The sequence below is a fragment of the Coffea eugenioides genome, unplaced genomic scaffold (assembly GCF_003713205.1).
Source record: "Coffea eugenioides isolate CCC68of unplaced genomic scaffold, Ceug_1.0 ScVebR1_3325;HRSCAF=4521, whole genome shotgun sequence".
Classification (NCBI taxonomy): Eukaryota; Viridiplantae; Streptophyta; class Magnoliopsida; order Gentianales; family Rubiaceae; genus Coffea; species Coffea eugenioides.
In genome coordinates this window covers 33,296-57,811 of record NW_020863891.1, presented here as the reverse complement: position 1 = coordinate 57,811, position 24,516 = coordinate 33,296, and the positions used below count along the sequence as shown (strand labels likewise).

Genomic DNA, 24,516 nt, shown 5'->3' with positions numbered 1-24,516 from the left:
TCGTAAAGCTCTGAAGAAATTCCACACGGTTTTTGAGAAGCAGGAACTAATTTTAGTACATTGATACCCTAGAGGCGTAATACGATGGTGCGACCAATTTAAGATTTTTTTTTTTTTTTTTTTGGTTAGTAACGCAGGAAGCTATAGACCAACAAAAAGTAAATATGTATAGCAGAGCTGAATCCTTACCGAATTTCACACACGGAAGTGCATGGAAATCAAGTTTTAAGACCAATGAATCGACGCATATGGTTTCCTAGCGTACTTCCCTTCATTCAATGATTTATTGATTTTAAAGGGAGAATGACAAATTCTCTTCACTGAATGGCTTTTAAAACAAATGCTCTCCCGTTGAATGGTTTTTAAATGTTTGTCCATGTCATAATTGATGTTAAACAAAATAATCTCACATCATTTAGTTAACTTAAGACCTATTAAATTAGTTAATAAAGATATTATAATCTCTCCACTCACCGCCAATTAATTTTGTTCAGCTTTTTCAACATAATTTTAAAATGTCTATCCCCTCATAGGGATGGCAACGCGGTGCCCCTCTCCCCTCGCTAGTGCACTCCAGGTGACAATTTGATCCTTTTATAGAAGCTTCTATCCAATAAATCAAGACTAAATTCAAGGAACAAATTTTTTTTTTTTTTAAAAAAAGGAGCTGAAAAAAAAATAAAAAAATGAAACAAGAAAAGCATTGAAAGAAAGTGCTAAGAAAATTAGAAATTCAATGAGACTATACAAATAACACCTGAGAATGCCCATGCAGTGTATAACATGCTTGTGCCAAATATCAGTTACGAGTTTGGTGTTTCCAAATTTATGTTCTAACACCTTTGTTTCACAATTTGATCAATGAGATGCTTGTGAAGAATTTGGAGTCTTGGAATCTTATGCTTTCTTTTTTTTCTTTTTTTTTTTGGGTCAAAATTGGAATTTTATGCTTTCAGGATATGTGAATTGACTTCTTGATGGGCTAACTAGGCGTTTTGATGAAATGTCAGCGAATGATAATGTTGTTTATTGGAAAGCGTTGGATTGTAAGTTATTTGAGATTATTTGGGATATTTTTACTGTAGCACTTTTTGTGATGTGATGTATGTGAGATAAAAAGATATTGGAAAGATAAAAAGGTGTATTGGAAATTGTAAAGATGATGTAAGCAAATAAAATTGGGGAAATATGAAGCAATCCAAACAATGAATTATATACTAAAGCACTGGATATACTAAACTCTGTTAGGTATAATGAATTATTTGGAAGATGATATGCAAAGAGCAAGAGTGAAGCCTGATAATAGGTGACTTTACCGTCGTCCTGTCCAGTCGTCCGAGTATTGAAGCTTTAGAACAAGACAAGTAGGTACATGAATAGAATTGGTGTAGATGGTTGGTTCAGTTGACAAATATTCTAAATTCGTTATTATAAGATTATGGATTATATTATATTTATTTATATTAATAACACTCACCGCCATCCATTCTTGTTGCCATTCCTATCCACTCACTGCCAATTCGTGGCAAATTGGTTTATGAGATAAGAGTTTAATTTTTTATTGGGATAATTTCAATAAACTCACTGAGGTTTCTGACAGTCTTACTGGCATGATTATTACAAATTATCAAAATATATGGTGAAATGACTTAATTATCCCCAAAACTTATGTGATATTTCGTGATTGTGTTAACTGAATTAATTAAAATCATCACTAAGCGTGTTTAACTGAAATAATGACCATTTGCAAGGGCGCCAAATTGAGGTGCCTCTTTTGAGCTATTTAGTTATTGTGATTGATGTACATGACCTAAGTCTTGATTCAGACATGAAATTGAAGGCACACACGTTGCTTCATACGGTAAGATGCCGAAGTATGCCATTCTTCTAAGGTAATATGATTCTGGCAACATATGTAAAACTCATCATACATCCAACAAGATGCATTTTCATGTGTTGCTACTTCATTTTGCTGTTATATAGAGTTTCCTGCAAGAGTGTGGTTGCAAAGAGACATCAGACGCTGTTCAGAAAGAGCCGTTGGTTGCTAGTTTCCAAAATGTAATAGCAACCTAGCCTTTGATGAGAGTTTCAAATACACCTCTTGAGTTTTATTCTTGTTACATGCCTAAGTACTATTCATTAGTCATTACAAATTAACCCATTAATGAGGGTAGCTATTGAATGAAGTTTTTTTCTCTCTCCTGATAGGCCTTTTATATTGTTTGTGTTTTTGAAATGGGATGGATTTGTTACTGCCTAATTAGTTTTAGGGGAGATAGCTAATATTTTAAAAACCTCAAAGGAGGCCAGTAAAACTATCAGAAACCTTAAGGGAGGTTTCTGAAATTTTCCCTTTTTATTTGCCAGGTAGTTGTCGTGTGAAAGCTAAAGTATCAGCTGTACTAAATAATTGAATGGCAACGAATCCCCACGAGAGGCTTTCTATCCCACATTGGTATTGGGGGGGGGAAGATGTTGGGTAGATAAGTCCCTCACAGGACTTTAAAAGTTGCCGGCTTTTGAAGTTACTGTGGGGATTAGGTTTATTTACTAACTTCTTACTTCTGTAAGAAAATGCCAGGGGAAAAAAAAAACGAATCCCCACGAGAAAACGCTGACAGCACAAGAAGCTAAATGAAGTAATTACCTAACACACGGTCCTTATTACGTTAAACTCGTATTGACAAAAATCAAAGCAGCTTTTTCTTTTTCTGGCTAGTATCCGCATATTGCTTTCACAGTAGGGGTGCTGTCGAGTCGAGTCGAGCTCTACTCGAGCTCGACTCGAGGCAAAATAACTAAGCCCGAGCTCGAGCTCGACATCAATTTATGGAACTCGAGCTCAAGTTTAATTAAATGTAATTAATTCAAATCAAGCTCAATTGAGCTTATTTGAAGTCTAATCAAGCTCAAGTAATAAAAATTAATATTTTATATATAATTTTAAATAAAGGATATTATTGACATTTTACAATAATAAAAATTAAAATATATATTATAAAAAACTCGATAGAGCTCGTCGAGCTCTCGAGTATTATATTTCCAAGATCAAGCTCGATTCGATAGCTCTAACGAGCAGCTCGAGCTCGAGCTCGAACTGGGTCAACCGAGCTCGAGCTCGAGCTGCTGACCAAGTAGCTCGCGAGTTCGAGCCGAGTTACTTGGTTCAGCTCCAGCCCTATTTCATAGTGCCTTTTCATATTAGAATTAGAGGTACACTTCTGAAAGTTATATCAACCAGAAAGAAACCAATAAAAATCATAATCCATTAAAGATTTTTCCCTTTTCATTCATGAATTTTGGTGCGCAATTATTGTACCTAAAACGGACTTGGTGTAGACAATACAATGGCATTATGGCAAAAATATGGGTGGAATCCATCTATAGGGCCACTCCTAAAGCGACAGGTGTAAGATCTGCCACATCAATAAAAGTGAATTTTTTCTCTTTAGTCCAAAGCTCAGACTCAGCACTCACTTACCCTGCAAATCATTCCATCCGTGAGGCTCTCTTCAACTCCAATCCGCGATCAATTCCAGTAGATGCACTTCCTACCATCCACCACCACAGCCCGCTTCTCGCCACCATCGTTATCAACACTTCCTTACCTCCTACCTCTGCCGTATCCTCTGCACCATGTTTGCTCTTTGCCCCTCCCTTTTTGTCATCACCAGCACCTAGAGTTGTGAACCAATTGCTGCCTTCCTTTTCGCTTTCCTTCTCGGGTCATCTTTCCCTCTTTCTCTCAAAATCTAAGATTTGGGTTTAAATGTTGTGAGCTCATAAGTTATTCTGCAATACCCAGATGTTCCTCCAAAATCATAGATTAAGGATGCGTTTGATAAAATTAAAATTTGAAACCGAAGTCTAAAATTTAAAATTTGAAATTCAAATCTATTAAGTTATTAAATTATTAAATATTAGATCTAATACATTTGAGTGCATATCACATTCAGTAATAAGTGAATAATTTATCACTTAATTTTGATAGTAAATTTTATTTAAAAAAATCAATCCCACTTAATTAATTTAGATGTTTAATTTTTTATTAATAAAAGATCTGAATATATTAAGATTTGAATTCATTAAATTTAAATGCTGAACTAAATTATCAAACATGATCTAAATTTAATTAGTTTGAGAAAAAGGAAAAGAAAAATGAAAACTTTTTGGTGGTTGGGGCGTGTGGGTGACTGTGGGGCCTGGGACGTGGGGGCTTAGTTTGCGGATTGGGTGAGATGGATCCATGGATGTTGCCCAAGAAACAAAATGGAAAATGAAAATTGAAGGGAGGGGAGGTCTATATATACAGTACAAGCCTTTGCCTAGGGCTAGGATCCGTGAATCTAAGTTGTCACTTCCAGCCCCACAAGTAAGCCGTAAGCCTGTAAACCCTTATCGTTAACTATACAAAAGCGGGGACTGTTCCACGCTATTTTGGAAGGAATGACGGTAACTTTTGTGCTGGACCTCTTTCTGTTTTGGCAAATTTGGTTGGTTCAGTAAGTTTTTCGGTCTTTTCACGCTTTCAATTGCACCTTTCTGTTGTACCTTGTGCAGTGATTTAGGTCACTTTTAATCGTTTACCTTCTTCTGTCCATGTGTCCAATAATTCGGATAAGCAGATTTAGGATTTTGTGTTAATGGCAGACGAAGATTATTAGCATTTACTGCACATCATCACAAGCTCTATTTTTTTCTCTGCTTTTCTTTCTTTTATATCCTTTCCAAATTCCTATCATCAGCACAAACTAATTGTAGACATGTTTGATTAGACATTTAATCTACGATAAAATTATTATTTTTCTCACAAATCAAATCCACGTTTTACCCACAAATTATTCACAATCAATATACACATAGAAACCAAAAAATTCACCAAAAATATATAAGATATATATTTCATAAAATCAATATATATGGGAACGCAATTTATATACATAAAAATATGTATAGAAGAAGAGGAATAATACAAACAATAATTTATTAATCACATCATAAGAACTCAATTTTTCACTCTTCTCAACTAAACACAATAATATGTTGACAGGTGCCGAACCTGTACAATAATAAATACCTACTCGAGAAAAATACAGATTTTGTATATAGCGATGAGTAGGGTCGAATCCACAGGGACTGGGGATAATTCGTTTCTTCTAGAGTCCAAAGTATGGGGGGTTTTGGATTAAATGCTAACTAAATAAATTAACTGCAGAAAATAATTGATTAAGAGGAATAGTTAATGGAAAACTCTAGCCAAGGGTACACTTCAGAAATGGTTCATGCACTGATCATCGATTCACAGATAATTCCACATTTATTAATAGATTGGTTATAGTTGTCATACACGCGATAAACAACCAACCTTTTCTTACTTTCTCGATAGTTAAGGTACGACCGTTAACTATTTCTCTAACCCAAAAACAATCCTAGGTACGACCGTAGGATTTAATTTCTAGATTGCATTAATAATTAGAAAGGCCAAATCCTAACTAACAAACACGCTAAGAGGGTTTGTTTAAATTAGATTGTATGTTTCCCTGACATAAACCCGATTACGCCAGTTGCTACTGAGATAAAGATAACGAACAATTACGGATTCAATTATCCCTATTTAGCAAAATAGCCTATGTGAATAATTAAATATTGCGCATCTATTCAATCACTCACACGAGCTATAGCAATTAAAAGCAAGAAACATATAAATACCAATAAATTAAGGAAGCAATTAAAATAAATTAGATCTCACAGTAATTGTTGAACCAAATCTTCAGTTGTCCCCTTGACTAGAATTGAGAAACTAGTTCTCCATTAATGGAGAACCAGCTGTGCAAGAATAAAAATAATAGGCGCCTTAGTGTTTGATAAGAGAAAAACTGAAGGGAACAAAAGATTGGCCAAAAGACCAAAAGGCTCTCCGAGAGAGAGAGAGCGAGAGATCCCCAAGCCAGCGAAGGGATTGTATTTATAGAGTCCTCGTGCGGCTGTCTCCAAAAGAGACCCAGTAGTCTTCCTGCTTTTGTGGGTCAGCACGTTTAGTCAAAGAAGGAACCCAATCAATTGAAATCCAATTGAAGTCTTGTTGCCAAATGACTCTTCACATGCAAATTGGCTAAGTCAGCATTGTTCCAGAATTGTCACCCGCGAAGGAATCTCCAAATATTTGGAAGTTTGCACGTGACCAACAATCCCGCAAATCCGGCTTTGGACATCATACTTAGGCGTGCCCACGTCTAACTGACAGGAAGGCTTCAAAAGTTAATTTTCCAGCGCCTTTTGCCCCTAAATGCTGCAATTCGCATAGAACACAAAATCTCAGTAAAATCCACCGATTAGTGCAGTATTTAGTCCAAATAAATAGGAAAAGCACGTGAGAAGACCGACTAAACTGCACTCTATCATATGTCTATCTATAAACGACTTGATACACAAGCCTTACAACCATAAGCAATTTTCTAATAAGATATTAATTTCTAAACAATAAAACTATCATAATTTAACTCCAATAGAATTACTAAAACTCTAATTTGACTAAAACACTACCAAATAATAATATGAAAATTTCTAATTTTGAACCTTAATTTAATATGCGGACAATACAAACTATCACTTTGTCTTTAAACAAGTCAATTAACACTTTTAATCATGCATTAATGTAACAAAAAATTATAAATTTAACTCAACAACTCCAACTCATAAAAATTATTACACACAAAATTCAAAATTCAATCATAGTACCGTACACATCCTACATGCACGCCACACCATGACCAAAAGCTCGTAAATCTATAATTACAGTTGGCACTTGGCACGATGGCCATGCCATGTGGTCATCTTTAATACTACCTCCCTTTTTTTATAACTGACGTTTAAGATTTTGCACATCAATTAAGAAAAGTTTTTCATTGCTTAACTCTGTACACTATTTTCTTTTTGTATCCTTATTAATTATCCAATTCATCCATATTTTCTCTCACTAGAGTACTAAATGGTGCTGTTTTACTAGGCCAAAAGCAATGCAATAATTACTGGGAGTAATAATTAAGAACCCTGTATTGAAAAAGAGAGATAAAAAGGTAAAATTGTGAAAAAATAATTAATATTGTATGGGGATAATAAAATAATAGATAAAAGTATACTAGAGCAAATTTCTTAAAAAGGAGGGAGTATGAACAATGTACTCTATTAACTTACAGACAAGCAACGTTTTCCTCGCACCGCAATAATTGTAGACGGTCTAAGTAGTCGAGTTGGACTTTTGCACACGTTTCATTCATCACAATCTAAAATTAGAGACGTGAGTGATCTAGCCTCTAGGCAGACTTTCGCTGTCACGGGAAAATATATGTTTGGCTCCACTGCAATTATGTTACTGAACGGGTCAGTGTGAAATAAAAGCACCCAAGGAAATCAACTGAGAATTTCAACCACTAGTTTCTATATAAATCAGAAAAACAAAATTAAAGTATTGTAGTTCTCATCTTCTAGCATTTCACTTCTTCCTTTCATTCTTTTGCTGCCACCATGACTAAATCATATTTGTGCATCATTTTTATATTGATGATTGTTTCTCAGTCTGCCTCCGAATGCTATACATCCATATTTTTCTTTTGGCGATTCACTTTCGGATAATGGAAATCTACTCGGCTTCTCATCCCCAAAGACGATACACCAGGGTCGCCCGCCCAATGGAGAAACCTACTTTGGCCAACCTACTGGCAGATGTTGTGATGGTCGTCTCATCGTGGATATGATAGGTTGATCGTACTTCTTTTTTTTTTTTTTTCTTATAAATCATGCATCACTAAGCTCTGTTGAAATCTCATGGTTTCTTACCTGGTTTTTCTGCAACCTTGCAGCTCAGAATTTTGGACTTCCAATTCCTCCGCCATATGTTAGTATTAGGAATGCAAAGAGCAGCAGGGATTTTTATGCTGGCGTCAATTTTGCAGTAGCAGGAGCTAAAGCTCTGGACCCTTCATTTTTTGACGAGAGGGGAATTTCTGAAAGTGTCACCAACTTCACTTTGCGAGTTCAGCTGGATTGCTTCAAAGACTTGTTGCCATCTTTATGTGGCACAAAAGCTAGTCAGTAACTTTTGCTTCAAATTGTTGATGCAGTAAATATGTGTAACCGTGTCGTAGACCATGCATATAATTAGTTAAATACATGTAAATCTTACACACACACACGTGCGCGTGTACACATACATACAAGCCACTAGTTAAGGGTTTATTTACGCAATGGATCTTCTGTCCCATATTCTGTGATATTTCTCCTACATAAACACTATGTTTTAGTTCTCTTTTTATTTCGTTAAGATCCAATAACTATTAACTAAGTAATATACAAAATTTAACAAAATCAAAAAATCAAAAAACATAAAAAATAAGATTTTTTATGAATTTTTTGTTGTATTTTTTAATTTTTATTATATATTAATTTTTTGAAATTGTTGTATTTATTTTTTATTCAATTAATAGTTATTGGATCTTAACGAAACAGAAAGAGAACTAAAACATGGTGTTTATGTAGGAGAAATAGCAATACAATAGAAAATGGGATAGATAATAGCACAGGGTGTGGGACAGAAGATCCGTTGCGATTTATTTCTGAGTTCTATTACCAAAAAAAAAAAATCAATCACTATTTGTCACGTAAGGATTTACCATTTAAAAATATCAATATTACCTTTTAAGAATATCAGTTTTACACTTTTAGACACTCATTTTTTGGCTTGTGATACTAATCTGACACGTGCTGAAAAATACCCTCAACATGCCAAAAAAAAAAAAATTACTCTCATCAGGATTTAAGAATTTGCCTTTTGTTTCTCATAAGCAATACTTTGCCCTTTCCTGCCTTCAGAAAAATTAGTAGGACCATGAAAAAAGAAGGAATTTAAGGAACCTGCTCATTATTTTAGTGAAAAAACGTATACACGTACTATCTTTACACTGCCCCGGATCTATTTTTTTTTAGAAGCTTTCTACCCTTTTGTACAACCTCTACGATAAATCAACATTTTGGCGTCCAAACCATCATTTTTTTTTTTATGTTTCTGAAATTTTTTATTTTTTTCAAACCATCATTTCGGTAGTGACATCATTGTCAGGATAGAAATAATTATTTGGAGTGTTGTGGACCAAGCTCAAGAAGATTCCATGTGTTTGGCCAGAAAAAGAAAAAAAAAACTTCCATGTGTGGCTCGGTTTGGAGCGTCGTGGTCAATGGATGGCCCACAGAAAAACGAAAACGCATTCCATTAAGAGAACATCACCCAACTACTCTATTATCCTCCTAAGGTCTTCGATCCGTTCATACTCTTTATAATAGAGTTTCGACCACAATATGCAAGTCTCGTCCCACAATATTCAATTTGTAGGGAACAATGTACCAATGTCACGTGTACTCAATCCAATCTATTCAATACAACAAATATTTTGGAATATGTTAGGTGACGTCGTTAAGTTGGGTTGAGTAAATGATGGCTAACTACTCTATTACAGAGAGTATGAATGGTCGAAACTCTATAGAGAATATGTTAAGGAATTAAATCCCACAATTTGTATTTTTGTTCAAAATTTTCTAAAAATTTTACCATTTACCAACCGTTCAGTTTCGTCCAAGTCTTCCTTTGACCCCTTTGGGTCCATCCCTTCCTTTTAGTGTCAGTACCCTCTAAGTCTCTCTTCTCCTTAATGTAAAATAGGAGTAGATTTAGAATAGAAATTATCATATTTGAAGAAAAAAAGTACTAGAATTTAGTATCATATCCCATTTATGCTTAGGCACTTCTTAGGTTTGCTTGAATACATTTCTTAATCTGGTTATCAAGTGGGCCATGGTGCACCTTTGAAGTTTTGGCGTGTGATAATTTTTGTTTTTTGCATGTGATAAGTTTGTTATATTTAACCTCCTTTTCTAAAAAATAGTACTAAACATATTTTCCTCTCAAAATTTGGTTTATCTTTTATTTTTGAGCAAATTTTAGAACTAAAATTACACAATCATGTATCACTTTTTAATATCGATAATCCTTGACAAAAATCATTCAATGCTCATTTTTTATTCAAAACATAGGTTTTGATTATCCACTATTTCGAAGTGGACAAGAGAATAAGTTTATGTACAAGCGTTAGGCGTGTGAAATTGGCGAGGCAAGACATAGCCAGACACATGTGATGCTTTGAATTAAAGGGCAACTTAAATGCTTTGAAATTTTCAAGGAATAAAATCATGTTTTGTAAGATATATTAGATAGAATTCTAGTTGTTTATATCATTTGAAATTTTGAATCTTCATGTAATTAAGTGTCTAAAATGTAGAAGTGAAATTATCTAAAATATTGGAATAAGGAGTAGTATAACAATAGGCTTGAAAAAGAAAAATTAGTGAGTAACTTTCAAAATAACAGCGCATGTCACATTTCTATTTTCCTAGTATTAGATAACATGCAAGCTAGATAGGTTACTTCAAAAAATTCATCAAAATTGTTTTCCCATAATATTTTCTAGCGCTTGCATGTACATATCAAAGTATTGAAATCTTATGCTGATCATGATCAACAGATTGCATGCAATATCTTCAGAGCTCGCTAACTGTGATGGGAGAAATTGGAGGCAACGATTACAACCATGCTCTTCTTCAAGGAAGAAGCATCGAGGAGGTCAAAACATTCGTTCCCGCAGTTGTTGGAGCCATCAGTTCGGCCATAACAGTAAGATATTCCAACTGCAATTTCTTCTCATCAAACTCTGCCATCAGTTGCTATATATCTTCGTCACTTCAGCTATCTGAATATATCAATTCTTTTGGGCTTCCGGCGGCAGGACATGATTCAACTTGGGGCGGCGAATTTCATAGTTCCCGGCAACCTACCATTGGGATGCTCGGCCGCCTATCTAACATACTTCCAGAACTCCAATAGGGATTACGACTACGACGAGGCTACTGGCTGCATTAATTGGTTAAACGACTTTGCAAAGCACCATAATGAGTTGCTCCAAATTGAACTTAATCGCATTAGGGAGCTTCATCCTCATGTAACAATTATCTATGCTGATTACTACAATTCTGCAATTCGATTCTATCGCTCGCCAAAAGAATTCGGTACGTCTCTATCTCTTTACTCGGTACAATTTGTATTATCCGACTTTATCACTACTCAATTTTCCACTCTAAAGTTTTCCCGTTTGGATTGGAGGTTTTGGAATTTTCGTAGAAAAACATTCCGTCGCTTGTCAAGAGTTGGTGGGGGAGTTAAATTTTTTATGTTTACCCTCAATAAAATGTTTATTGCAGGATTCACAGGAGGAACTCTGTCGGCCTGCTGCGGAGCTGGTGGCCCATATAATTTTGATTCATCTGTGGGTTGTGGAGACCCGCCGACAACTGGTTGTCCTGACCCTTCCGCGTATGTCTGCTGGGATGGTTTGCATCTGACAGAAGCAGCCAATAGATTAATCGTCAAGGGTCTATTTGAAGGGTCGTATTCAGCTCCTCCCATTAATTTAATTTGTGCTAAGTTTCCCTCTGGTGGGGGTCTTTCCCATCAAAATTAGGTCTGTGGAGAAGCATTTTGTTGTTTCCCAATGCCTTCCTCCTTCTGGTGGAATAATCTACATTGATTTTCAAGCAACTCCCACCATTTAAATAAGATTTTGAGTCAAGATATTCATGTCAATTGATTTTAAAATGGAAGCCAGGTTCATTATAAACTAGCTTTTTCAAACCCAACGGCACAAACTTGGAGGATTTTAGCCGTCGTTCACCTACTTCAACTGCAGAAACTTCAATCAAGTCCACAATTCAGTTTCCAAATCTCATCAATGTCGAGTTACATCAATTAGTTGCAAATGGGTGTTAAGAGACGACGTGTCCAACCAAGTGAATTTCCCCCCCTTTTTTTTAAGCACCTTGAGTGAATTTGCATAAACTAGTAGTGAGTTTAAATAACATTGCATACATCTACATTTATATAATTTGGGCAAATTTGGATTTGGATCGAAATTTTAAATATACAAATTCAGACTATTCAAACTCATAATTTTCTTAAAGCATCTGGGGCCAATTAAGCACATCATATTTGACTTCAAAATCTTTAAGTTCGTTGTGAAAGTCATAAATAGATATTGCCCGCTATGGGCTATGTACGATCAAGTGATCATATGTTGTGCAAAAATATATGCAAAAGATTGCTACCCACTTTATCATAAAAGTAATAGCAAATGTACACTTTATTAAATTAACACATCAATTGTGTGTGCGTGTATTTTTTTTTTTTCAGTTGTAAGATGCCTGTATTACTTACAAATTTCCTTTCTCCAAACTGTTTAGATTCCAGCAAGTCAATTGCTGGATTCTATCACCCAAATTTCCCATGGTATCGACAAAAAAAAAAAAAAAAAAAAGAAAAAAAGAGAGAAATGAATTCTATCACACACGTTTGCAACTTATCTGAACTTCAGCGAACTTTCGGGCCCCCATTACAGACTCACCTTTAGATTGTCTTCGACCCAATTGAAGATGACGTTGGATTATTATAATGCAATGCTTCTTCTTAATGTCCCGTCACTCATAGTCGAAGTTGGTCCAGCTTTATACAAAGCTGCCGGTAGACGGAGAATGGCCGCAAAAAAATTGCTGTGAGGTTTTGGATTGAGCGCAACAATTGGGTCGGTGAGAGCGAGACATGGCCTTCCTGGTTTGGATCTCAAATTCCTCAAGTTTTCTTTTTCCCTTCCCTTTTGTCTTGAAGTCTTTCTTTGGAAAAACCAAAACCAAAAACAAAAACAAAAACAAAATGAATGAAGAAAGATAAGAGCTTTGTTTCACAACTTTGGGTGGGTGGACTGAGTTTGGTCAAGCTTTGTTATGCAATGAGGGTGGAAAAAGTTTACAGCTAGTTCTTCAGAGTTTGGACCGTACCAACTCTTACAAACATCGGATTACAAATGTTCCTTCTTCACTGACGTTAAACTTCAGGATGCAAAAGTAAACTATCAAAACACTAAACTATATTCATGGAACAGCCATGCATGGTTGTTACAGACGTTGACTGCTTAAGGGCAGCACAATCATTTGACAAAATGTTGCTATAGCTATATAAATGGCACATAGCACTGCTGAAATCCCAAGTCCTTGCCAAAAGAAGTGGCATACTAGTCTCATTTCAATAGCTATTTTTTGAAAATTTTGTTAAAAAAAAAAAAATATTATAGTTGTTACCATAATTACTATAGTCCAAATTCATTGTATTATAGTCTAGATTTATTGTACATTTTACCATAAGTCTAGATTCATATGTACAATAGTTGAGCTAGGTACATTATGTACAGTGTTTAGATTCATATATAGTTACCTGTAAATAAGTCTCTCTTGTACCGTTACAAATCAGATTTTTATACAAGAATTCTCTCCAAAATCTCTTGTTTCTTTCAATAGTGATTTGATGTATGTGACATATAAAAAAGTAATTGAGAATTGTGTTAGGGTTTGTCTGATTGGACTGAAAATATTTTCCAAAAGATATTTTTTGGAATTTCCAATGTTTGGTTGCATAAGTATGTGGGAAAACCTTTTCTGCCAGAAAACATTTTACACCAACGGGTGTAAAACAACTTCCTTTCTCGCCCTAATGAAGTTATTTTACTCACGTTCCGCCACTTCATTTAAAGAAAGGATAATGACGTGTCCACTACCCTTCAAAGGCCATAGTTAAGAACTCAAATATGTCACACAATCTTTACCTATATGATTCCTTGGTGACCGCATCGGTATTTTTCCATAGCACTCTCTCTCTAAACACCCAAATTCTTGCTTTGTCAATCAAGGGCGACTTTTACATCTTACAAGCAAATTCTGAGTGTGATTACCTATCTGATCATGATTTTGATATTGGAGTATAGATCTTTGACAAAAGATACGCCTTTATTGATGAACTAATCTGATGAATCTTAATTTCTGCAATACCATTTGCCAGCAATTGATGATAATTTTCTTTTGCCATGGGGATGCGGTAGGGATGGTGCTGGGACTGGCAAGGAGGAAGTGGTGGTGATGGTGGTACTGGGAGGAGTTTATAGCAGCTATGGTGACAAGGGGAAAAAGAAAATGGATGGTAGGCATGACGAAGCAAAACGTATGTTAGGATGCAAGATGCTGCTGTGGGTTGGATATTCGAGATCTAATGGACTTAAATTTCTAGGAGGCCAAACTAGTCAACCAAACACGGGAAAACGATAGGAAAACATTTATTTTCTTCAAAAAATTTTCTTTGGAAAACATTTTTGATAGGTTGCAATTTTATCATTTATTTTATTATTAATTTCCCCTATTATCTGACCTAATGTGGATTATTTGTTAGATTCTACTCACTTTTGATATTTTGCATATATTTCAGGGAGTAGAACGAAAATACCATAATAAGTGCCAATTTGACAATTAACAGGAAAGAGTTCAAATAGCAGACAATCAAGGACATTCTTGGAACAAGGAAATGCAAGACCTTATTGGTAATTTTGACCGAATACAGCAACTAGAAAAAGGGAAAAGAAAGCAAACCTCAGAGTCTTCTTTTCTCTCGTGCGGCGGACGCCGCACAGGAGGAGCAAGCACTTATATAGGAAATATAGGAATTGCAGAGGAGAGCTGGCTTTAGTCTTAGTCTTTTCGTCTTGTAGCTAGCTTCACTTTTTGACTTTGCTTAGCCTAGAGTAGTCATTCTCACGTATGTGAGGGAAAAGGAGGCATCAGCCTTGACCTTCCCTTTGTAGCTTTTAGTTGTTTTTTTTTTCCTTCTTCCGTCGCATGAGCCGACAAGCGAGGACAGTAAATTATACTCTGCAACTTTGCTGTGATTTATTGCTTTGACCGAATTGAACTTGGGCATTTTCTCAATTGATGGCCGCGGCTTTCTTTACAATTTCTGGTGGGTTTAGTTCATCAATTATGAATTAATTTTCCAATTCTAGTCAAGGAGCAACGAAGGTTCTGGTTCGTCTAAAAATTGTGAGATCGATTTAATTTAATCTTTTTCTTTTATTTATTGGTATTCGCATATTTCTTGATTGCTATGCTTATGGTTATTTAATTAATTGACTGTCTTGGATCCGGATAATTAATTGATTTGGAAACCTATTGTCAATTAGGGCATTAAATCCGTAATTATTTAATTGTCCTGAAATAGTGACAACTGGCACGATTAGATTCGTGTCAGGGGGATACGCGGGCTAATCTGAAATAACCCTGGTAGTACGTTATTTGGTTTAGAATAGGGCTCCCTACTAATACGTAAGGCATTGGGGAATTAAATTCTAAACGGGCGTACCTAGGATTATTTCTCAATTAGAGCAGTGATTAACGGGCGTACCTTGATCACCGACACAGTAAGGAGGGGTTGACTGCCATCGCTTGCTTGGTAGTTATAACCTATTTATTGATAAATAATTGGAATTGCCTTTGTTTCAATGATCAACTAAGTGAACCATTGCTGAAGTTATTCCTTGGCTAGATCCTTAATTATCACTCGTTTGATTTTAGTAAATTGTTATTTAATTTCTAGTTGGCTATTTTATTTTTATTATTTTACTTTTAGTTGGATTGCTTAAATTGTCACCTCTGAGATAAAAACACCCCTCTTGTCACTGTGAATTTAAAAAGAAACAATTACTCCCAGTCCCTGTGGATTCGACCCTACTTACCACTATCTACAGAAATGAATTTTAGTTTGAGCAGGTTTTATTATTGCACAGGTTTCGACAACCTGTCAATTTTTGGCGCCGTTGCCGGGGGCTGGTGTCAGATTAATTTGTTTCCTTTTGAGTTCATCTTGTTTTCATTTTTTATTTATTTTTCTCTTTTTTTTATATAGTTTATGGCTTCTAACACTCCGTATTTTGGTGATATACTGGATTTTGTTTCCAGGGAAGACGATGAGTCTTGTTTTGTTCCTAAGTTTGCATACTCAGAGGCACTAAACTCTATTAGAGAAAGAATGGCTGCTGCAACCTGTAAAATTTGTTATGCCAGGGATCATTCAACCGGTATGTGCCCCGAATATCAAGATAATCTAAGTGTCCCATTCAATAATTATGGAGATTTTTCACCCTGGTCTCAAACGTGGTATAACCCTAATCCAAACCGGTATGATCAAGGATGGTGGGATAACTCCAATTATAATTATACAACGGGGCCAATGAATTTTCAGCAGTATGAGTCTCAAGAATCGTCATCTATGTCAGGTATGTTTCTTGAAGAAATAGCTGAATCAATAGCTACTAATACATACCAATTCCAACAGGAGACACAAATGAGGAATGAGATGATGAAGGATGCAATGAGTTATCTGGCAGATCAACTATGTCTATTGACATCCAAAATAAATCGATTGGCTTCTCAAAGGGAAGAATTGCCCTCGAAAACCATTGTTGATCTAGAAGAAAATGAGAGTGCAATTTGCTTGACTAGTGATGAGGAGATGCAAGAGTGTCAAAATGAGAAATCTACAGATGCAGTTGAAAAAGAAGCCGAAAAGGAAGAAATGGAACCCCAACCGCAACCCATTCAAGTGAAAGAATCCAGTGAAGAATCATCAAATATGGTGACACCACCTCCATTCCCTAACCCGCATTTTCTTAACTCTTACTCCATGATTTCTGTTAATGAGATTGATTTTGTTATACCGGAAGTTTTTGAGTCTCATGGCAGAAATAAGTTAAGAGTAGCTATGGTCAAATATCTTGAACCGTTGAGTGCTCTTGATGGAGGAGTGGATGAAAAATTGAGATTACTGCTTGATTATTTGGCGCCATCAACTAGTCCATGGAAGACCGTAGCTCGTGTGTTCAAAGATTACTCCATCTATGAGGGTTACCAGGATCACATTGAAGATGAAGCATTGAAGCGAGTCACAAGATTTTATCCTCCATGAGCAAAACATGATAATGGCTAGCCAAAGACATTAAAGAAAGGCGCTCATTGGGAGGCAACCCAATTGTTTCTTTTAATTGTTTGTTTGATTTCGTGGGATAGTTTAAATATGTTTTCCTTGAATTTGACTGATTTTGGGTTTTAATTTTCGTTTTAGCTTATTTGTAGGTGTTCTTCTGTCATGACGCGCCCGCGTGATAACGTGTGGAGCGCTCTCGGTCAGCAGAGCTCTCCTTGCTCTCGATGGCGTGCCAGCGTCACGTTCGCGGGAAAGGGTAAGGAATTCAAAAAAAAAAAAAGTAAAAACAATTTAAAAACAATTTTTCTCTTAACCGTAGCAATTTCTTTTCCTAAAAAATAAAAAAAAAATCCTTTTTCTTTTCCTTCTTTTCTTTCTTTCTTTTCTTTCTTTTTTTTTTCTCTTTCTTTCTTTCTTTCTTCTTCTTTCTCTTTTCTTTCTTTCTTCTCCCCTGTTTCTTCTTCCTCTCTGTTGACCAAAGCCCTCTGTCCGCCGCTGCTGAAGCGCCCTCGGCCGTCGCGCAGCAGCTCCTCGCTCGAAGACGCCGCGGCCACAACACCTCTGCACACGGCCGCCGCCGCGCCTACCTTCCGCAGATCCAGCCCAGGCGCGCCGCCGCCGCTCTGCGCGTCCGCTACGCTGCATCGTGCGCCAAAAAGAGGACCTCCACCAGCCCCCTGCGCTCTTTCACCTCTCTCTCTGCCCTGTCTAGCTCTGCCCACGTCACCGCCGCAGGAGCTGTCGCCAGCCCCTCCACCAGCCCCTGCTCTTCACCTCTCTCTCTGCCCTGTCTAGCTCTGCCCACGTCACCGCCGCAGGAGCTGTCGCCAGCCCGCGCGCCACCGTTCCTCCTTGGCCGCAATCCGAAGCCCTCGCGCGAGCTCTCCTCTCTTCGATTCACCACCAGTCCGCGCGCCGCCTCTCACCACCACGCCGTTTTTCTCTCGCCGCATCTTTACTCCCGGTGGTCCTCAACGTGGAGGTATTCGTCTAACTCCGACTCTGTTTTGTGTCCAGCAATCGGTGTTGGTTTAACTTTCTGCAATTTTACGTGCATCGGGCTATCTTGGATTTGATTGATTATTTTGCTGCTTTACTTATTGCGTAAATTGAAGTGAATCGTTGGACTACCATGGAGCCCACTGAGTGCTGTCTGCTTGGATTTTTGTTGAAACTTTCTTAACTGGATTGTGCATTTAATTGCTTTTCCTGGGCCCCATTCTTTACATATTTAGTCACGTTTTGGGCCTCTGCTAATCCTACTGGGCATTGGCATTTCCATTGGAAATTTTGCTGGTTGGGTTGGCTATTTGAGACTATTCGTTTACTGGAGTCTGCCCCCAGTGGTACTGGTGGGAGTATTTTCACTTGACTTTGGTCACTCTATTTGGTTGGATGCCTAATTGTCTGCCTAGAGCTTGTGACTTTGTGTTCTTGTTACATTTCTGAACTGCTAGTGCTTGATTTAGCATATTATTGGGGCAATTGTTGCAAGTTTGGGGTGCATCTTTTGAGATTATGGATGGCCAAGTCTGGTGTTGCCTGGGTTGCTCAATCGTTGCAATTGTTGACGGTTGGAGTTTATTTTCTCAATTGGTGAATTCCACCAGTGGTACTGATTGGACTATTTTCGTTTCGAAATGCTGCTTCTTTTGGGTTGGGTGAAATTGTGCAATTAATTGGCCGACTGGAGCCATTTGTTGAAATTTTGGATAAGCTGAAATATTGCACTTGTTTGTTAACTTGGGAAGTTTCTATGCTATTTACATTACTTCCTCCAGTTGGGTGCATCCAATTGAATTACTGGGAAATATTCTGACCATTGCTTTCAACTACTAAGTTCGTTGAGGTTCCTTTTGGGATTCTGGTTGAGTTATTTTTGAAATTGTCTGATGAATTTGGGGACACTACTAGCAATTGATCTGCTATGATATTGCTCTGTTGGTGGCACGTTCTCCTTCTTGTGATTGGATTAACACTTGGAACTATTGCTTTATCACTGCTCTACTCTGCTATAGCAATTTCATTGATTTTGGACTATGTTTTGCACTAATGATACTGGTTGGAATATTTCCCCTTGCATGTGTCAGTTCTACTTGGTTGGATACTTGATTGACTGCTAGGCATGTGTGACTGAGTTGTTCTTGTACAATTGGAGATATTTAGAGAGATTTTGAGTGGGCAAGTTGTGTCGCTTTCTATTGATATTTGGGAGGCACCGGTGGCTATTAAATTGTTATTGCTTTGAATTTGCTGTTTACATTACCTGTGGGCAATTTTTGTCTCTTGTTGATTGAAATGACATTTGGAGAAAATGGTAAGACCCGAGCCCTCTTCTTCTGCGCCTTCCCCATCGATGGGCTCTGATGTAAGTCGCACCACTTGCGGGCTCAGATTCATCACGTAGATGAGCGAATGACGAACATCACCCGCCAAGTGGCAAGGATGTTTCAGAACTCGGCTTCCCTCCACTGTTCCCTCATATCCCTTAGCTGTTCAACAGGGAAGTTTCATTGTTCTCTTCGCTTTCATTACTTTATTCCCTCCATTGAGGACAATGTAGGATTTAGGTGTGGGGGGAGCAGTTATGGTGCTAGTGTCTTTCGTTCTTTTTCTTTTTTTTAGTGATTAGCTCCTATGGGATGCCAAGTTTGATGTTGGATTATTGTCTCTATTTCTACTTTTACCAAGTTTTAATAATAAAAGGGTATCAAGTTAATGTGGTTGAATCCAAAAACATCTCTTTGGTGAATATCGATGATTGTTTTACTCTTATAATTTTTAGTTAACTTTCCTAGGTATAGGGAATGATTATTGGCATTTTCATGTGAATTGGTCCGGTTATTAACTTTAGTTCTCCATGTTTGAAAATGAGGCTAGCTGATGCAAGTTTTCTTTTGGTTCTTGTGTTATATTGAGTTTTTGTGATTTTTAGCTATGAATAAACTTGACTGTACTCCGCTATTAGTTACTGCTGAGTAACCGGGGATCTGCACCTACAAGTGTTGATTCTCGCGTCAAAAGGTAGTAGTTCCTATGAGTACGTGGTCACGTGGCGATAGAAGCTGAGTAACCGGGCTCCTTCATCTGGCCAATGTTGGAGTTCGCGTCAAAAGGCTCTAATGGCTAGCGACTAAGTCTTTTGTTACTATTGAGAAAAGGTAAAAAAAAGAAAAGAAGAAAAGTAGAAAAACGTGAAAAAAAAAGTCAAGGTTGTGTTAGTGTGTAATAAAAGTCAGCTTGCCGAATTATGGATTTAATGTTGAGATTTTGGTTAATAGTTGGACCATTTGTTGATAAATGTTGTGCGTCATTCCTTTTTCTTAGATTAGTTAACCTGAAATTAGAGGAGTTTGTGGTTTAGAAGCTAACCGGAGTGATGTTTCTTGAACTTGACCATTGATGCTTGATTATTGTTTTTCTTGGTATCTTGGCAATTTGTTGGATAGAGCAATAGCCACTATCAAATATTGGTGTTTGTTTCTTGTTCTCATGCTTGAGGACAAGCATGGTTTAGGTGTGGGGGGAATTGATAGGTTGTAATTTTATCATTTATTTTATAATTAATTTCCCCTATTACTTAACCCAATGTGAATTAATTATTAGATTCTACTCACTTTTCGTAATTTGCATTTATTTCAGGGAGTAGAATAAAAATGTCACAATCAAGGCCAATTTGACAGTCATCGGGAAAGAGTTCAAATAGCAGGCAATCAAGGGCATTCTTGGAACAAGGAGATGCATGACCTTTTTGGTAATTTTGACCGAAGACAGCAACTACAAAAAGGGAAAAGAAAGCAAACCTCAGAGTCTTCTTTTTCTCTCGTGCGGCGGACGCCGCACAGGAGGAGTAAGCACTTAGATAGGAAATATAGGAATTGCAGAGGAGAGCTGGCTTTAGTCTTAGTCTTTTCGTCTTGTAGCTAGCTTTGACTTTGCTTAGTAGAGTAGTCATTCTTACGTATGAGGGATCCTCATCTTAGCTTTTAGTTTTTTCTTTCCTTTCCTCGCATCCCGACAACGACAAAAGGAACACACTAGTACTCTGCTGTGATTTATTTATTGACCGACGAATTGAACTTGGGCATTTCTCAATTGATGGCCGCGCTTTACAATTTCTGGTGGGTTTAGTTCATCAATTATGAATTAATTTTCCAATTCTAGTCAAGGAGCAACGAAGGTTCTGGTTCGTCTAAAAATTGTGAGATCGATTTAATTTAATCTTTTTCTTTATTTATTGGTATTCGCATATTTCTTGATTGCTATGCTTATGGTTATTTAATTAATTGACTGTCTTGGATCCGGATAATTAATTATTTGGAAACCTATTGTCAATTAGGGCATTAAATCCGTAATTATTTAATTGTCTGAAATAGTGACAACTGGCACGATTAGATTCGTGTCAGGGGGATACGCGGGCTAATCTGAAATAACCCTGGTAGTACGTTATTTGGTTAGAATAGGGCTCCTCTAATACGTAAGGCAATTGGAGAATTAAATTCTACGGGCGTACCTAGGATTATTTCTCAATTAGAGCAGTGATTAACGGGCGTACCTTGATCATCGACACAGTAAGGAGGGGTTGACTGCCATCGCTTGCTTGGTAGTTATAACCTATTTATTGATAAATAATTGGAATTGCCTTTGTTTCAATGATCAACTAGGTGAACCATTGCTGAAGTTATTCCTTGGCTAGATCCTTAATTATCACTCGTTTGATTTTAGTAAATTATTATTTAATTTCTAGTTGGCTATTTTATTTTTATTATTTTACTTTTAGTTGGATTGCTTAAATTGTCACCTCTGAGATAAAAACACCCCTCTTGTCACTGTGAATTTAAAAAGAAATAATTACTCCCAATCCCTGTGGATTCGACCCTGCTTACCACTATCTACAGAAATTAATTTTAGTTTGAGCAGGTTTTATTATTGCACAGGCTTCGACAACCTGTCAATTTTCCAGGGAAAATATCTTACACCCAATCAAACAGACCTTAGGGTCTGTTTGGTTGGACACAAGCGATGGCGGATCAAATGCAACTATTGACATCCGGGATGGCGGATCAAATGCATCTATTGACATCCAGGATAACGCAATTAGATTCTCACATGTGTGAAGAATTGCCCTCACAGACCAACATTAACCTTGAAGATGATGAGAGTGCAATTATCCGGCCAAATGACATGGAACTGCAAGAGTTTCAAAAAAATGAATCTAAAGATGCAGTTGAAAAGGAAGCTGAAGTGCAAGAAATGAGACCACAGTATCAACTCGTTCAAGTGAATGAATCCAGTGAACAATCTCCAAAAGCGGTGACATCTCCTCCAGTCTTTAATCAATATTCTCCTGACTCTTATTCTTCAATTCCTGTTAGTAAGATTAACTTTATTATACCAGAAAATTTTGAATTTTATGACATGAATAAATTAAGAGTAGCGATGACAAGATATCTTGGACCAATAAATGCACGTGAGGGAGGAGTGAATAGAGAATTCGAATTATCGCTAACTTATTTAGCGCCATTTACTAGTCCATGGAGGACCGTAACTCGTGTACTCAAGGATTACTCTATTTACGAGGGTTATCAGGACTATATAGAGGATGAAGCATTGAAACGAGTCACAAGATTTTATCCTCCCTGAACAAACATGACAATGTCTAGCCAGAGACATTAAAGAAAGGCGCTCATTGGGAGGCAACCCAATTTCTTTTAGTTGTTTGTTCGGTTTTGTTTGTTAGTTTAAATATGTTTTCCTTGAATTTGACTGATTTCTAGCTTCAATGTTTATTTTTGATGATTTATAGGTGTCTCTTTGACTTGACGCGCCCGCATCAAGTCAGTTGGAGAGCTCCTCATTCTGTGCCTTCGTCAAGTGCCCACGTCACGTTCACGGGAAAGGTAAGTATTCAAAAACTCAAGAACGGTCATTGATTCTCTGTTAATCTCTAAATTTGAATTTCGAAAATAAAATTTGCAAAAATAATTTTTTTAAAAAAATTAAATTTTTTATTCACTGTAGCTTCGATTTCCAAAGTACAAATTTTTATTTAAAAAAAAAAAAACCGAATGCACAAAAAAGTTGAAAAAACAAACTATTTTGTTTTTCTTTTTTTCTCTTTGTTTTTCTTTCTTTCCTTCTCTTTCTTTCTTTTCACTTTTTCTTTCTTTCTTCTTTCTTTCTTCTCCCCTGTTCTCCTCTATGTCACCCAAAACCCACAAGCAACTGCCGCCGCTCTCCTCTCCTCTCTAGCCTCGCGCGTCTTTCTCTTCCTCTCTCGCTCTCGCTCTCCACCGCACCATCGACGACGCGTACAACCGCAGCCCCACTCTCTCGCGCGCCGCTCGTTGCACTCCAGGCCGCCGCCACTGTACGCTGCTCCACGCATCCGCCTCTCTTTTCCCTCGCACGCAGTCGAGTTCCCCGTCGTAGCCAGCTCGCAAGCGCGCGCCGCCACCCTTCCTCGTTCCCTTGCTCTCTCACCACGCCGCGACTGCTGCTCGTAGCCCACGGACGGCCACCACCATGCGCCGCCAGCCCTCCATCTCCCTCATGCGTGGCGTCAACCACGCTCCACCAGCTCTCACCATCAGTCTAATTTTGACGGGTGGAGGTATTGTATTTTTCCTGCTGTTAATTAATCCTCTGGGACATCAATTTCTAAAATATCGTTCGTTAATTGTTGTTGCCCTTTTCTTACTTGGTTGCCCTGTACTGCACTGATGGGGTTGATTTGTTTGATTTCCCATATGTTATTTGGGAATTATTTGGAAGTTATATACAAATTGATTGCCATTTTAGTTTCCTCTAAATGCTGGTATTGTTTGGTGTTGGTTGGGATTTCTCAGTAGTTTGGATTGACTGGTTGATTTGTTGATTACCTGTGCGTGCTCTAGTGGTACTAGTTGTGGTAGTTTGCATATAATTTATTACTCCTCTGTGATTGGCTACCTAATTGACCACTGTGCATCTGTGACCGAGTTGTTCTTGTCCAATTGGAGAATTTGTTGAGATTTTGGGTGGACAGAGTTTTGCATGTGCTGGTTGAATTGAGTTGAGATATCTCAAAACTTGGCCGCGTATTTCCATCACATCGGTTTCACTCCACTGTTCCCTTCTATCCCTTAACCATTCGACAGGCAAGTTTCATTGTTCTTTTCGCTTTAATTACTTTATTACCTCCATTGAGGACAATGTAGGATTTAGGTGTTAGGGGGGGGAGTAGTTATGGTGTTAGTTTTTCTAGTTTTTAGTTTTCAGATATTTTTCTTTTATTTTTAGTTTGTTATTTGTCTAGTTTTCGTTTACTTTTTGTCATTTATCTGTCTAGCTCTCCTATGACTGCCAAGTTTGATGTTGGATTATTGCCTCTGTTTCTGCTATTGTCAAGTTTTAATAACGAAAGTGTATCAAGTGGATGTGATTGAGTCCGAGAACATCTCTTTGGTGAATATCGGTGATTGTTTCACTCTTATAATTTTTTGTTAACTTTTCTATTGGTTAACTTTTCTAGGCATAGGGAATGATTGTTGGCATTTTCATGTGAATTGGTCCAATTATTA

The 24,516-nt window shown here is 37.2% G+C and overlaps 1 protein-coding gene across 1 annotated transcript; it reads left to right on the top strand.

Annotated features, from left to right (window-relative positions):
- Nucleotides 1–1,866: 1,866 nt before the first annotated feature.
- On the top strand, nucleotides 1,867–11,723 carry LOC113757791 (GDSL esterase/lipase At1g28590-like). The gene is made up of 6 exons (XM_027300910.1): nucleotides 1,867–1,892; nucleotides 7,579–7,760; nucleotides 7,863–8,090; nucleotides 10,575–10,723; nucleotides 10,836–11,115; nucleotides 11,308–11,723. The coding sequence occupies exons 1-6, from the start codon at nucleotides 1,867–1,869 to the stop codon at nucleotides 11,565–11,567; spliced, it is 1,125 nt and encodes a 374-aa protein (XP_027156711.1). The 3' UTR covers nucleotides 11,568–11,723.
- The last annotated feature ends 12,793 nt before the right edge of the window (nucleotides 11,724–24,516 follow it).